Source organism: Lepidochelys olivacea (assembly GCF_965140295.1).
Source record: "Lepidochelys olivacea isolate rLepOli2 genome assembly, chromosome: 8".
NCBI classification, from domain to species: domain Eukaryota; kingdom Metazoa; phylum Chordata; order Testudines; family Cheloniidae; genus Lepidochelys; species Lepidochelys olivacea.
Window position 1 is genome coordinate 22,650,678 of NC_140418.1, and position 14,932 is coordinate 22,665,609.

The 14,932-nt window shown below is 42.6% G+C and overlaps 1 protein-coding gene across 2 annotated transcripts in view; it reads left to right on the forward strand.

Annotated features, from left to right (window-relative positions):
• The window catches only part of HTR4 (5-hydroxytryptamine receptor 4), a 208,492-nt gene that overhangs the window by 108,664 nt on the left and 84,896 nt on the right, over positions 1 to 14,932 (forward strand). For both annotated transcript variants that reach the window (XM_084635834.1, XM_084635835.1), the window contains exon 5: positions 12,515 to 12,668. In XM_084635834.1, the coding sequence (XP_084491960.1) occupies positions 12,515 to 12,668 (154 nt within the window). The remainder of the gene's footprint in view (positions 1 to 12,514; positions 12,669 to 14,932) is intronic.

Genomic DNA, 14,932 nt, shown 5'->3' on the forward strand with positions numbered 1-14,932 from the left:
ATGCTGTTAGAACTACAGCTGTTGGAGAAACGTAGATGGAACCATTTTACATTGGAATGTGCAATTCTGTCAAAATTGAAAATCTTCATGAATTCAGGTCAGTTTATCTGGAATTTGGTTCTGAACAAAAACCCAGGAAAAAAGTTCTGACAATGTCAGAATGTCCCACTTTTTCAGAATGACCCATTTTGATTTTTTTATTTTGAAATGACTTTCCATTTTGTATTATATTATACAAAATAAACGCTGACAAACCTCTGATACCTTGTTAAATATTATAAATATAAGTATCATAAAACAAAATAAAAGTCAACATCAAAATCAAATGTTTCAGTTTTGTCAAAATGAAACATTTTGAATCACCCAAAACAATTTTTTTCAGAATTTTCCTTCCCAGAGAATTTTGAAATTTTTGGTTCTCTCTCCAATTTGGAATGAAGCCAGATTTTGAAACCTCTAAATCACATCTGAGGAAGTGAGCTGTAGCTCACGAAAGCTTATGCTCTAATAAATTGGTTAGTCTCTAAGGTGCCACAAGTACTCCTTTTCTTTTTGCGAATACAGACTAACACGGCTGTTACTCTGAAACCTGTCTAAATCCTTAGTGAAACAAAATTTCTGTCTTCCACACAGCTCTAGTTAGAACAATGTTCCTTTGCTTAATCTATTACCAGTGAGTTCTCGGAGTTGAGGTTTAAAGTTTCTTGGCAAAGATGTGGATGTTTAATTTATCATTTTCCCCCAAGAGAATATTGAATCATGAAATTGTGTTTAGAGATGCAAGTAGATGAGGTGATCATGATGGACGGCACTGAAAAGATAACAGCAGCTACGTAAGTGCCAGGATTTCTGTCCAGGGGAGTATGACTCAGCCTAGCATCTAGGCACGGTTTATCACTGGCATTTCGGCAGCCCTGACAGCTAGGTTCTGCATGAACACAGACTATGTCCCGGCACATCTCATTGGGCCTCTTTTCTTTTAAGATTCTCTTGACAGGAGCACTTTTCTCTTGTTATTTTTTCCAGCTATTGCTATTCCATTCATTCAGACTTCACTGGAGTCTATTTTTCTAGCCAGTATTTTTCTGCGTTTCATAAGTCCCCTGCCTTTTGTTTATTTTATGGGCACACTTATATTTTTAGGAAATAGCATTGTTTATCTAATTCTCAGAATCCACTTTGGAAAGTGATTCTGTTGATCATTTCAGGAAAGAGCGGAAGGTGCCGCTTTACAAGACTTTTATTCAATAACATCTTGTATCTCTTTTCATTACTGTCTCTGAAAAACACTCAGATGAATTTGGCATTGGGGAAGCAGCAGAAACAGATGACCTGACCTTGGCAACAAAGTATAGAGAGCAGAGAAATGCAGAGACATGCAGATACAGTATTAGCAGAATGGTGTCAGAATAAACTGTTTTTCACAATGTGTCAGAAGTTCAATGTTAAATTGAATCCAGATTTTCTTGCCACTGGGTTATGCTATTTGATCATCTCTTTTGTGCTGGGGAAAGAATTAGACCTGAATATTTATTTATTTATAGCAGTTCTTTATGTATACCTAACCACCTGCTCTAGAAGTCTGTACAATAAAAACAGTGACATCACTTACAAAGAGACCAAGGAGAAAGAATAAAATCTTTCACACACAATGAACTTACCAGGACTAGCAATTAGCTCCTTCGATATATGCCTTTGCAAGCCAACTCCTTCTCGAAAACTGATGGGCACTACATATCAGCAGTCTTGAGCTCTGTTGGACCAAAGAAGAAGCAAGTTCCAGAGTCAAGGGCCCTTTAATGAGGATGCTTTGCCAGAAGCTGCCTCCTGTTTAAACCCAGGGATTGTTTGCCCAGTTGCCCTTGTACCCCACATGGAGAGGGGAATAAGGTAGGAAGACAGAATCCAAGCCATTTAGGGCTTTATAAATTGAAAACAACCTCTTCTGTGTCATTGGGGAGTGAATTGAATGTCAGTGTAGATATTGGAGGACAGGTGCAGAGCTCTCCACAGAGAAGGCACCACTAAGCAACTGGGCCACTGCTCTGCACTCGCTGAATCTCCTAATGGTTGTTAGGAGCAGGCCCCTATACAGAATGCCCTGGAGATGATAAAAATATCAAGGTCCCACCTCATCAGACAGGAATGGTCACAAAACTTCTCACTAGGCACAGATGGGGAAAACCCCACTGATGTTGCTTGGATATCCTGGAGCAGGTGGGGATCCAAAAAGAACCTCAGGTTGTGAACCCGCATAGCAAACAGCAGGCATACTCTCCCTATCAGTGAAGCCAAAATAACCTCTGTCATTGCACCTAGCCTGCAAGCACTGCCTCAATATTGTTTGACCGGTATCTCAGCCAGCTAAATCCACATCCAAGTCTACATTTCTGTTTGGCACTGGTTACGTTGTCTGGCTACCCCGACTAAACATTTGCAGGTTCGCTATACAGCATGCTGCATAACAGATGCGTGTGTATATTAAGAGCTAATGTTAATGGAATAGAAACATGTCATGTAATAATGATCTCCTACTGCTAAATAAACGCTAAGGCAAAACAGATGAGTCTGAGGAGTGTTGGAGCAGTAGAATGACAGTTGCTCCTTGTGCCATGTACAAACATTAATTAACATTAATGTAATGTTCAAACATTAAATTAACACAATCCCTTAAGGAGATGACATTCTGGAGCCTTAAAGTACAATCTTCCCTACGAGAAGTCAATATTATTCAATGAAATTTCTCCTGAAGAATTTCCCCCCTTCATGACAGGTTGATTTTGAGGGCTTAAGGATGGAGATGTGTAAGTATTGATCTTTACTTTACAGATGAGAAAATGGAGGCATAAAGAGGTCAAGTTACTTGCCCAAAGAGGGTGTGAGTGGCCGAGCTATGGTTAGAACTCAGGAACTCCTTGCACACTGACCGCTAAACAGTACATCTCTTTCTCAAAGCAAGTGAGAAAGCAGCTTACTCATAACATTGCTGCTTAATAGATAGTGCTTTGGGAAATCATCTGGGTTCTGACTTGCTGAAAGTGGGTTATTTTTGGAGAGTTATTTTGTTTTAAATGTTTATCAGTGAGTAATGATCAGCGATCTGACTATGTGGCACACCTTCCGTCTGGTACCATTTAAAACCAGTCTATAAATTCCCTATTCCCTTTCCAGCTACAAATGAACCCTGCCTCTTACAGCATTCACCTGAAGCACAATCTGTGTGAAAAGGGAATAGAAACTTGGGGGAAAAGAGGAGGGCAAGGTAGAGTAAATTAATACCATTTATGAAGGGTGGAAGACACGATAGGTAACGTTAGAAATGTTCCATAACAGCGTTCAGCTCTGTACTTTCTTTGCTCTTTAGGAAAATTCATGCAATGACTGCAGAATTCAAGGGCTGAAAGTATAAAGAAAAATATCAGAGCAGATGGTCATGGCACAGCCTGAGGGAAGCAATGTCCTTTACTAATCTTTACAAAATCCCTAGATATATTATAAATATATTTTGCCGCTATTGCTGCCAATTTCTTCCCCTTCCCGCAAGGGACTATGGTGGAGTCTTCCGTCTCTATTTGGCAACATGCATTTGTTTGTGTTAGTAGCTAAATTTACCCAGCTCCAATTAACTGTTCTCTTTAGGATTATTCCCCAGAATAATTATCTTGACACCAGAGGGCCATTATTTTTCTAACAAGGGTTTTCATTTTGTTAGATGAAATCATTTTTGGACATTTTCATTCTCCACCAGGAATTGACATTATTTGGAATACTGGGGGACAGTAGCTGGAATACTGGGGGCCCTAGTGTGTTTGCTTTGCAGGGAAAAGGGGAAGAGGAGGGGTTGTTTTAGTCAAAAATGGAAGAATCTGGTAATTTGGGGGCGATCTCACACTTCTTTGAAGCCACTTAAATCAATAAAAGTTGATCCAATTTTACACTGCATAAATAAGTCGAGATGCTGCGTTTTAGATTTCAAATGGTAGCAGAATTCTTGACTCAAAACTTTATCTTCTCCATATTTTTGTGTTGAGAGAGTGTTGTAAAATTTTGTTCTTTACTGGACTAAAACAAACAAAAAACTGCAAATGCAAAGAACAGGGTTTAAGTAGCCAGATTATTACACAAGTTGTGACCTGCAAAGAAAAAATTGATTTTCACACAGGCAAGTGGGAAAGAAGAGTTTTCCAATGGGATTGCTCTTTCTCTGACTGTTCTACAAGGTGGCTGCGTACACCAGTGCACTTCATATGGAGAGAGCCTCCCAGGAATTTCCTGGCTGTTGGGACATGAGGACACAATTGGGAGGTGATGATTAGTCTAGGTTTTGCTGTGCCTTGGTGTATTATGCTGGCTGAACATGGTGGCTTCTTAGGATAATGTGGAAATAAATTGGTCCTACCCTGCTATACAAAGCAGATTGGAGCAGACAATACTGCCGTGGAGGGGTGTTCAGACACCGGGTACACAGCCTGCTTGTATGTGGCATGGTGTATCATAGCATGGAGGAAGAACAAACAAAAGTGACAGACTTTCCTCCCTCTCAGCAAGAAACTACTACTTTTCCCAGACACTTTATGGGGATTTTTGTTTTAACTTATTCAAATGAAAATGCAACACATTTTCCTCCATCTAACTGTGTTCTTCTGGGTTTCATAAAACACGTGGCCCATGCACGGGATATGTACATGACAACACATCAGACAGATTTAAAATACAGAGAACACCCAAGGGACCCAGACTGCCTAGTAGAGGTGGGTGTGTAAGTACCTTTTGTAACTAAGGAGCAACCCTCATTACAGTGTACAGATACGCACAGCTCAAACAAAATTGTATTAACCCTGCGGATAATTTAGAGTGGTCTCCTAGGGCCATGGAGTGTCTGTTACATAATTATTATTATTTTTTGTATATCAGCAGTGCCCATGGGCCCCAATTAGGATCAAGGCTTCACTGTGCTTGGTGCTGTGCAAACACACACCATGATCTATACCTTCCACTTCCATGCCCCACAATGCTCCCAACCAGCCTGAGTCACGAATATGCAGAATCCCTTCATTTTCCTTCCTCTCTTCTGTGCGCCCAGCAGGCGAAGGCTCCTTTGCAGTAATTAAGACTGCCATCCCATGAAGGTTGGTTTGATTATGAGGCACTGTATTTTCCTTTTCCTTTGGTTTTGCAGGGTTTTTTGGGGGGGAAAGTCATTGTGGGGACAGAGTGACTCCTTCTATATAGCTGAAATCATAGCAGCAGACACCCGTGACTCGGGATATAGCAACTTCCTTGGCACAGCCTTAGGCCAGCATGACAGCTTTGGTGTTCTGCAGCAGAAATTCATGGAGAGAAATGAGGGGCATTTTCCTTTCTGTTTCCTCTGCATCTTCACAATCCCTCTCTGCTTTCTCCACAGTTTAAAGTTAGACAAGCTGTCCACGATTCCTGCTTCCAGGGAATGTGATCTATGTCTCCTCCCTGTGGAGCACTGAGAGCTGTTAGTTACAAACGTATTGTTAATAGGGGACATCTCACACTTCACCAGCATTTATGTCTGCTTCATGGCCTGATTTGTTTGGTAACCAGCCAGAAACATGTGAGTCCCACAGGCAGGAACAGGACACGTTTGCTCTTATGACACTTTGATTTTGTGAGCTTCATATTTTATCTTGTGTGCTCAGCTGATCCATTGGTTAGGGGCATAGAAACATGGCAGAAATTGCCATACAGGATCAGTCTAATGGTGTAGCTAGTCCAGTGTTCCATCTCTGACAGTAGCCCGCACTAGCAGCTTCAGAAGAAGGTGAAAGATGCCACAGAACAGACAATTTATCCAATAAAACTGCCCTTTGGGGAAGTTTCCACTTAACCCCAGGTAGTTAGTGATTGGCTTATGACCTGAAGCATGGGGGTTTATTTATAGCTCTCACAAACGGTTATGGCCAAGATACGGGTCTGTCAGCATCTCTTCAGAGTTAGGGAGACAGTGTTCTCTAGTGGTTAGGGTGTAGTTCTGGGAACCAGGAAGTATGGCACCAAATTCATCCAGATATGAAGCCCACTGAAGTTAAAGAGGAAGTCAGGAGGAAGAGCTCAAAAGCTTTTTTCTCTCACCAACAGAAGTTGTCCCATAAAAGATATTACCTCCATTGGGAGCTGGAGCTGGGATAGGGAGCTGGATTCTTCTCTGCCTCACACGTCATTTGCAAAATTGTTGTCCATGTTCTGGTTGCAGAACCTTTATTCTTGATAATGATGATAAAAAGAAAGAAGGACTTGACTTTCCAGTCGTAGGTGAAGTGTGCAGCAGTGCTATTTAGAAAAATAAATAAATCACATTTTGACATGTATGTGGAGAAATACTGTACTGCTGTGGGATCACTGAGAGGGAAGAAATATGAGAGCCTATGATGTTATTTTTACAGTCCTAATTTTTATTTTAATGGCCCTTTAATAATACACATAAGCCAATGTAATGCTGTCAGCTGCAGTGTAGATAAAGGTTCAGAAAGCTAACAACTGGAACCACTTGGATGAATGGTTTCTCCAACATGGTTAATTGGAAACATTTCCTGATGATTTCCTTATCAGTTTATTACTCCTGACTCAACATGTTAATTGCTAGAGGGATTTTTGAGCTCTCTTTTTCCCTCTCCCATTTATTTATTTTCATTTTTTACCCTCTCTGCAAAATACACACATTCTGTCTGGACTCAGCAATTATTTGCTATAAAGCTGCTTCTGCTGAATGCTACAAACATCCAACACTGAACAGAACCTTCCAGTAGGCATCTCTTCATGCCCGGGGAAAAAAAGTATCCCAGTCCATGTCTCTGGTACTTAGTGACATAAGGGCTGTTGTAAATGGTGCCCAAAGTAGTACCATCTGTCTCACTAAGAAGTAAATTACTTTACTGGAAATGCCTGTTTGATCTCAAGGGTCAAACAGTTTATTTCCTTAGCACAGAAGCATACAGAGAATGGGGGAAAACCCAGCCTCAATAAGCTACAGTAAACATGGTACAAGGTTATGTAGACTGACTGGTTATCACAAGACACACGGTGCTCAGTCGGACTGTGGAACTCAACATGTAATGTTGCGTAGGCCAAAAGTACAACTGGGTTCAAAAAAGAAATAATTTCCTGCAGGTGAGGTCCTTCAGTGGCTGTTAGCCAAGACGGTCAGGGATGCAACCCCATGATCTGAGTATCCCTAACCCTCCAACTGCCAGAAGATCAGACTGAACAACAGGGGACAGATCATTCCAAATTGCCCTGTTCTGTTCATTCCCTGTGAATCATCTGGCACTGGCCCCTGTCGGAAAAGAAGATAGTGGGCCACATGGACCATTGGTCTAACCCAGTGTGGCCGTTCTTATGTAGGGAAGTATTTATTCTGTCCCTTTTTTAAGGCTGACATTGACCTTCCTGTCTGTTTGCAACATCTCTCATTCCCTCATTCCAAGAGAATGACCTAAAGCTCACACCAGTTCTTAGTCCACTGAATGTATCAGATGAAGTGAGCTGTAGCTCACGAAAGCTTATGCTCAAATAAATTTGTTAGTCTCTAAGGTGCCACAAGTCCTCCTTTTCAGTTCTTAGCAGTAACTCAAGACCTGCTCCTAGCAAATAAAGGCCCAAGACTGCCTTCCATTAAGGTAAATGGGATTGATTCCCATTTACACTAAGGCCCCTTTACACTGCTAGAGTGATGTTAAATGTAAATAAGAATCAGGCTGATTAGTATTCTTTCCATTAACATTAATGGGAATTGGATCCAACCCTGGAAGAGGGATATATTAGACAAAGTATATCGGCTATTGCAAGTGAAATCATTATGGAAACCATCTTTTTAACATGCATGGCTTATGTTATCTGTGCAATTGAGGATGTAATATATAGAAATGGGATGTTTGCTCTCTAAGTCTGGCTTGGCGTGTCCTGTGCAGTCAAGTCAGGGACTCTCTCAGAACAGTGGTTACAGTATTCACTGTGTCCTGGCCATTGCTACTCCTTGTTGTCACATTTTAGGATGAGGCTATTACACTCATAAAGTGGGATGGCACAGGCACAGGAGCTGACTTTCCAGTGTGCCGGGGGGTGCTTGGCCTGCAGCTCTGCCCCAGGCCTCGCCATTTCCTGCCCCTGCTCCACTGCCACCCTGCCTCTTCCTGCCCCCTTCCCCAAGCATGCTGTGTCTTCGCTCCTCCCCCCTCCCTCCCAGCCTTCTGATTGCGGCGGACAGGAGGCACAGGGAGTGAGGGGGAAGCGCTGATCTATGGGGCCACCGGCAGGCGGGAGGTGGTGATGGGGTTGAGGGGAGCTGATGGGGGGCTGCTGATAGATGGGTGCTCAGCACTCATATTTTCCCGTGGGTGCCCCAGCCCCGGAGCACCTATGGAGTCGGCACCTACGGTCATAGGTGTCCTTCCCTTGCCTCCATTCAGAGATTAGGCCAATCTCAGCATCAAGCCTAACACAAAGTACCTCTCTTTGCCGGCAGCCATTGTTTGTTCCTATTTTTAATGTTTTTTTTATTTGAAGGCAACTACTTTAATGCAGTGCTCTTATCCCATGGTTTCCCAGACACCTTTAGTGCATCACACAGCACTGCTCCCGAGCTTTTGCAGGCCAGATCTTCAAAATATCACTTCCAAACCATAATTGCCCATTCAATATTAAAATACATACAGCATTCCGATAGTTTAGTTACTATGTGTAAATATTTAACCCATCTCTACCCTGTAGGGAATATAGCTGCATAGCTCTGGTGCTGTAGCTATGTTGGTATAAGCCAGTAGTGTCGACACTGCCTACAGCAGCATTTTTCCCATCCCTGCAGGCGCGTCACATCCCCAGGCAACCGTAGCTAGGTGGACAGAAGCATTCAACACAAGAGGTTGGGTCGGCAAAGCTATGGCACTCAGGTGCGTGGATTTGAAGAGTACATCAGGCGTTACACTCTTGAGACAGGATCTCTTGCACTGCCACTTGTGATTCGACATTTGTGTGTGTGTCTCACTGACTCACAATCACTAAACGGCATGTTGCCAGCTCGTAATTAGCACCACACATGTGGGACTACTGTCTCGGTCAGGAGCCAAGTTTGGCTGTTGCAGTACAGCTGTCTATAATCTCATGACTGAAACTTTATGTCCTGCAGTACCTTTCCATGTGATTTTAAAGGTCATTTTCCATCAGAAGTCTCCTGTTCAATTGGATGTCGGATCCAAAGCCCATTGAAGTCATTAGGAGTCTTTCCTCTGACTTCAGTGAGTTTTGGATCAGGCGTTTTGAGGGACTTGCTCTTTCCCCACCTATTCCTAGTAGGGTGCAAACACGGTCAGAACAATTCACTTAAAATACAGCCAAATATTCAGGGATAGGGTTTTGTTTGGTTGGTTTTAGCATTTTTCACTCAGCTTTACCTTGAGTCTGTTCCTGAGTGTGCCAGTGACTCAGTCTCTGACCCTGAACTACTCACGTCTCCGCTCCGTTGCCTCAGTTTCTCCATTTGTAAAAAGGAGACTATACTTATAACTACCCACCTTTGTAAAATGCTTTGAGGCATTTGGGTTAAAGACATGACATAAATGCAAACTGGTATTATGCCACACCCATAATTAACTTGACTGATGACGATCCAATATTCTGAGTGAAGAAATACATCCTTGGTCTCAGTTAGTGATTATTTCTTTAGTAATCTATAGAGCTGGGCTGAGGACGGAAGTGGAGGCTTTCAAGATTTTGAAATGTGGCTTCAAAATTTCAAAATTCTTTGTGAAGGAAAATTCTTAAATAAATAAAAACAAATTGCTTTTGGTTAATCAAAATGTTTCAAAATATAACACAAAATACAAAAATTAAAATGAAAATTCATTTCAAAACAAAAAAATCAAAATGTTTCATTCCAAAAACATCAACATGGGATGTTTGGACATTGTCCGAACATTTCTCCCTGGAGAATTGACCCAATTTCATGAAGTGTATTGATTTTGATGGAGCCGCATATTCTGTCAGAATATGATTCTGTCCAAGTGTCTCTGACCAGTTCTAGTGAAATATACCAGTCAAACCACCACTACTCGACCCTAGGAATATACCCTGATACGAGGAGATGCTTTCTGCAAATGCTGGGTCATGTCTTTCCTACCTGCTAAGGGCTCGTTGTAATCCTGGAGACTCCTCGTTGTCAGTGAGCAGAAACACCCCCCAACAGGTTACTCCCACAGTAGCATCCTGTCAGGCAGTGCAGCAGTCTGAACATTTCTTTTGCCACTTAGGAGTCAACTTTCTCTTCCCCTTTCCCCGTGGGCAAGATACTCCGTGATTCTCTTCTGCAGGAATTCTTGCATCTTCCTCTGAAACAGCTTGGACTTCTCACTGTCAGTGACAAGATGCTGAACTAGCTTGATCACTGCTCTGAATTGTTATGGCAATTCCTGTATTCCCCTGATGGTCCTCTCTTCCCTGTTCAGGCTAATAAAGAAATATGTCTAGTTAACTCAGGCTGCGGAGCAGTCTTCTAAGAGCTATCAGATCTGCTGGATCCGTGGGGACTTTAAAAAGCAAATTGAAAATGTTCTCATCTGCAAATGCTTCCAGTTTGTGAAGTGCATAGCTGATGTATTAACGGAGTTTTTAATGTAGTTTTGTGAGCAGAGATATCAAACACTTTACATAAAAAGTCACTTTGCAAATGTGCTTGCTTCATCTCGCTTAATATGGTCAAGGAAGACATTGTGTTGTGTCACCTGAGTATTCAATTTACTCCTTATCTGTTCTGTTGGTGAAAGGTGCAGGTTGGGGACTTTCCTTGGTATTGTGGTTATATTGCCCCCTGTCAGCTGAATATCTTTGCAGTCCACATCCCAATATCTATATACTGACACCACTTGGCTTTTGTTCCTCCTACTCCATCAAATATAATCCCGGCAAACTACAGAGACCTCTATAGCAAAGCAGCATGGATTGAACACTTGACTAGGGGTCAGGAGATCCAGTGTCTATTCCTGGCTCTGCCAATGATGTTGATCAAGTCACCGTGCCTCAGTCTCTCCATCTGAAAAGTGGGGATGATAATCCTGGTGCATCTTTGTAAAATGTTTTGAGATTCATAGAATCATAGAAATATAGGGCTGGAAGGGACCTCGAGAGGTCACCTACGCCAGTCCCCTGCTCTCAAGGCAAGACCACATAATAACTCGACCATTCCTAACAGGTGTTTGTCTAACCTGTTTTTAAAAATCTCCAGTGATGGAGATTCCACAACCTCCCTAGGCAATTTGTTGATCAAATACCAGCAGGACCATGGATCAAAAATATCATACAAGAGCTTTTACTAAGGGCAAGTATTGCCCAAGCAAAGCCTGCAGAATCAGGCCCAACAGAACCCTGCAGTGTAGTAACATGGCTGGTGCACTGCTTTGTTTATGGGCATGAACATGCTGAGTTCAGAAATGGCCTTAGAGTTCAAGGCCTGGATGGTGCCTTGGGGATACTTTTAGGCAGATAGCAGGTAAATTCTCTTGAAGCAGATGTGTAACTCCAAGTGACATGTCAATTGTACAGAGGGCTGGGAGTCAGTCTTCTACTCACTCAGCTAAGTGGCCTTGGGCATGGCATGGCACCCTTTCCTGCTTCAGTTTCCCCATGTGTGCAAGGGAAATAATTATACTGTTTAGTGAAGTGCTTTGAAATCTATGAAAGAAAAGTGCTATATCCTGTTGTTATTATGAATGCTAAATGCACGTGGGGCTATGAACAGAACTTAAATTTCCCAGAGAACCTCTCTGATGGGAAGAGAATGGAAAATAATCAGTTTTCCAGGGCAGACTTTGGGTCTGCCCTCACAGCTGTATGTTTAAGTGCTGCAGGGAAAGAGTCTAGTAGAAGAAAGGTGGACAGGAAGAGGGCTAAGAATAAGGAAACCCCAAGGGAGTCGCATAAATATGGTCACATTTTATAGAAGACATTTTCATGACTATGAAATGCTTTGTTAATTTGTATATACTGCTTTTGCTATCCCATCCCCCACCACTCCAAAAACACCAAGTCCATTGTCCTGAAGTTAAAAAAAAAAAAAATCATCCTCTCAGTAATGGCTGAACTGAAGGCAGTTGAACTAGCTCCTCATCATCATTCAGAGGAGGAAGATGGCTCAGTGTCTAAAGTACAAGAGTAGGAATCAGGCGATCAGTGCTAAATTAGAGGTTCTGCCACTATCTTGCTCTCTGACTTTGGATAAATTACTGCATTGCTCTGTGCCTCAGTTACCCCACCTGTAAAACAGTGATATTGACTTCCCTCAAAGGAAAATTGTGAGGCTTCATTCATTCATTCATGCTTTCAAAGTGCTTTGAGACCCTTGGATGAAAAGCAGCTATAAAAAGCAAGACATTGTTTCAGTTTTTAAAAAGTAGAGGAAAAAGGTTGGATAAACTGACTGTATTTTTGTTTTGTCTTTAAAAGCCCTGGAGTGATCTCCATTATTTATGAGCAGTGTCTCTCCTTCCCCTTTTAGGTATTATGCTATCTGCTGCCAGCCTCTGGTTTACAGGAATAAGATGACACCACTGCGCATTGCTCTAATGCTCGGAGGGTGCTGGACCATCCCGACATTTATTTCTTTTCTCCCTATAATGCAAGGCTGGAATAGCATTGGTATATTAGACTTGGTGAGTAATAGCTATGATTCCGATTGCTTGATGTGAAATGCCTTCAGTGATTGCAGCAAAGGTGCTCTCCCCTCCTCCCCCTTTTAAATATCACTGTCCACAGAGACTTGAAGGAGAGAGGTGTTGAATTACAAACTCAGTGATATTTTTGTAGAGGTGCTGCTGAATGCCTAGAGGGTGCCTGCCATGGAGATGAGGCCTTTGCTTTAGGTCCAGTGGGAGATCTGCTTGAGTAAGAACAGCAGGATTGGGATGAAATCTAGGGAAGGAGACATTTGTATTTAGAAATCATGGTCCTGATTTCCATGGGATGTGAAGTTGCACTATGCCTTTCAGGATTGGGCCCCTAAGGAGCATGTCAAGAGATAGTGGCATCTCTCGGTCAGAAGTTTAGACAAGGGTTAACTCACCAGTGCTGCACATGTGCTTATTAGTCGTGGCCTTTTGAAAGTGCCACCCAGTGGCCTGCTGCGGGTGCCAGGCTGTTCGACGATACAAGCTGAATCTACTGTGTATGGGCCCAGCACACTCTTAAATTTAACATTTCCTTTCTTGTGGGTTTTCCTGCAGAAGGGGATGATTTGTCTCCCTGTATTTATAATGACCCCCTCTAATTGTATGACTGATAGCCTTGCCACTCAAGGTATATCATAGAATGAAAAGACCTGCAATTCTCCTGCAACAGGAAGATATTTGTGGTGGCAATGTTTTCTGAACTACATAGTGATTTGGAGTGTCCAGCCTGAGACACCTTAAAGGGGCCTGATTTTCAGAGGATGGGTGCTCAGCACGTTCTGAAAATCAAGCTCCTTGAAAGTGTCTCCAGTTGGGCACCCCAACACAGAGATGCCTCAAATCCCCACTCACTTTTGAAAATCTTGGCCATTGACTGTGACAGTGCTGCCCAATGGAGAGCCCAAGAGTGAAGTCTGTTTGCTGTGGGGACTAAACATGTATGGATAGCTGGGACTTGAACTGAGACCCTTGCGTGGCTTGATGGTATAAGTGCTAGCAAGTGAGCCAAGAAGGATGATGCTTCTCTTGCTTTTTTTTCTGGTCCCACCGACACTCCATTTTCAATGTTGCACTGATGGAGTTGGGGTGGGGAAACCTTCCCAACTGGGTGGGTCATTTAGTTGGTAGTCAGTTTTTATACCACTCCCTTTGTCTTTATTTTCACAACCTCTGTTGTTGGGCATGGGGCATAAAAGCCATAAGTCACTGTCTGTCCTGTCAGCGTGTAGATGAAGGAATTAATTATAATAAAAAACAATAGAGTAAAAACGCTCCATTTAAAGAGGGCCTGGGATTAGTGCCTTGTATGTGAATATCAGAGCAAACAAAATTGGAAACCCTGAAAGAAGATTTTAATACTTGTGGGCTCACTTTGGATACCAAGGGCACTCTGTCAGGTGAATTGACTGGGTGATAAGCACAAATATTCCTCTAGCGGGGCTTGGGAGTCATTTAAGGATGCTTAAAGGAATCATTTCTTCTCCTATTGATTTTTTCCATTGACTTCTCTGCTTGTATCCTTTCAGAAAAGGCTCTGCTTTTATTTCTCTGCCATCGACACTTTACATACCAGAGCACAGTCCCCACCACTCCTCATAATTGTCTTTAAATTGATCCTCCACCAGTTTACTGGGTGTACCCTGGGGAGTAACATCGGGGGAAATGCGATAACGGTTTCCAAGAGGCTCAGATGTGACTGTGTGACAACACATCATAGCTCCCTTTTCACCATCTTTAGACCAATGTGACGCTGACCAAGCTCTAAAGAACAAGATGGGGTTATTCACACGCTGTCTTGTCAAAATCACTGCAGGAGAGAAAATGAGAGGGAGAGGTACTTCTCACATAGACACCTAGTGACAGGCATTTCGTGATCTCTGGAGTTGATGCTGCAACTGTTCTGTAGCAGGAATTTTCTCCCAGAGGATTCCCTTTTCCCCCAAACTCACATGCTTCACTTTCCTCCATTCTCCCATGGCTTCTCTTTCACCAGTGGGTGCCTATGTTGTAGCCCATGGGCTAAGTGCAGCCCTTTGAATTCTATGATACAGTCTGCAGCTGTCCTCATCTTTAATGTGGTAGAGCAGCACAAGATGACTTGCAGTCTACTTGGCTCAAGATGGAACACTACGCATGGACAGGAACTCTCTGTGGGCCATACTTCCATAGTAGAAAGAAGAGGCTGTCTGCAGTCTGCTCTATTTTATAGAGAGCTTTCAGAGTAACAGCCGTGTTAGTCTGTATTCGCA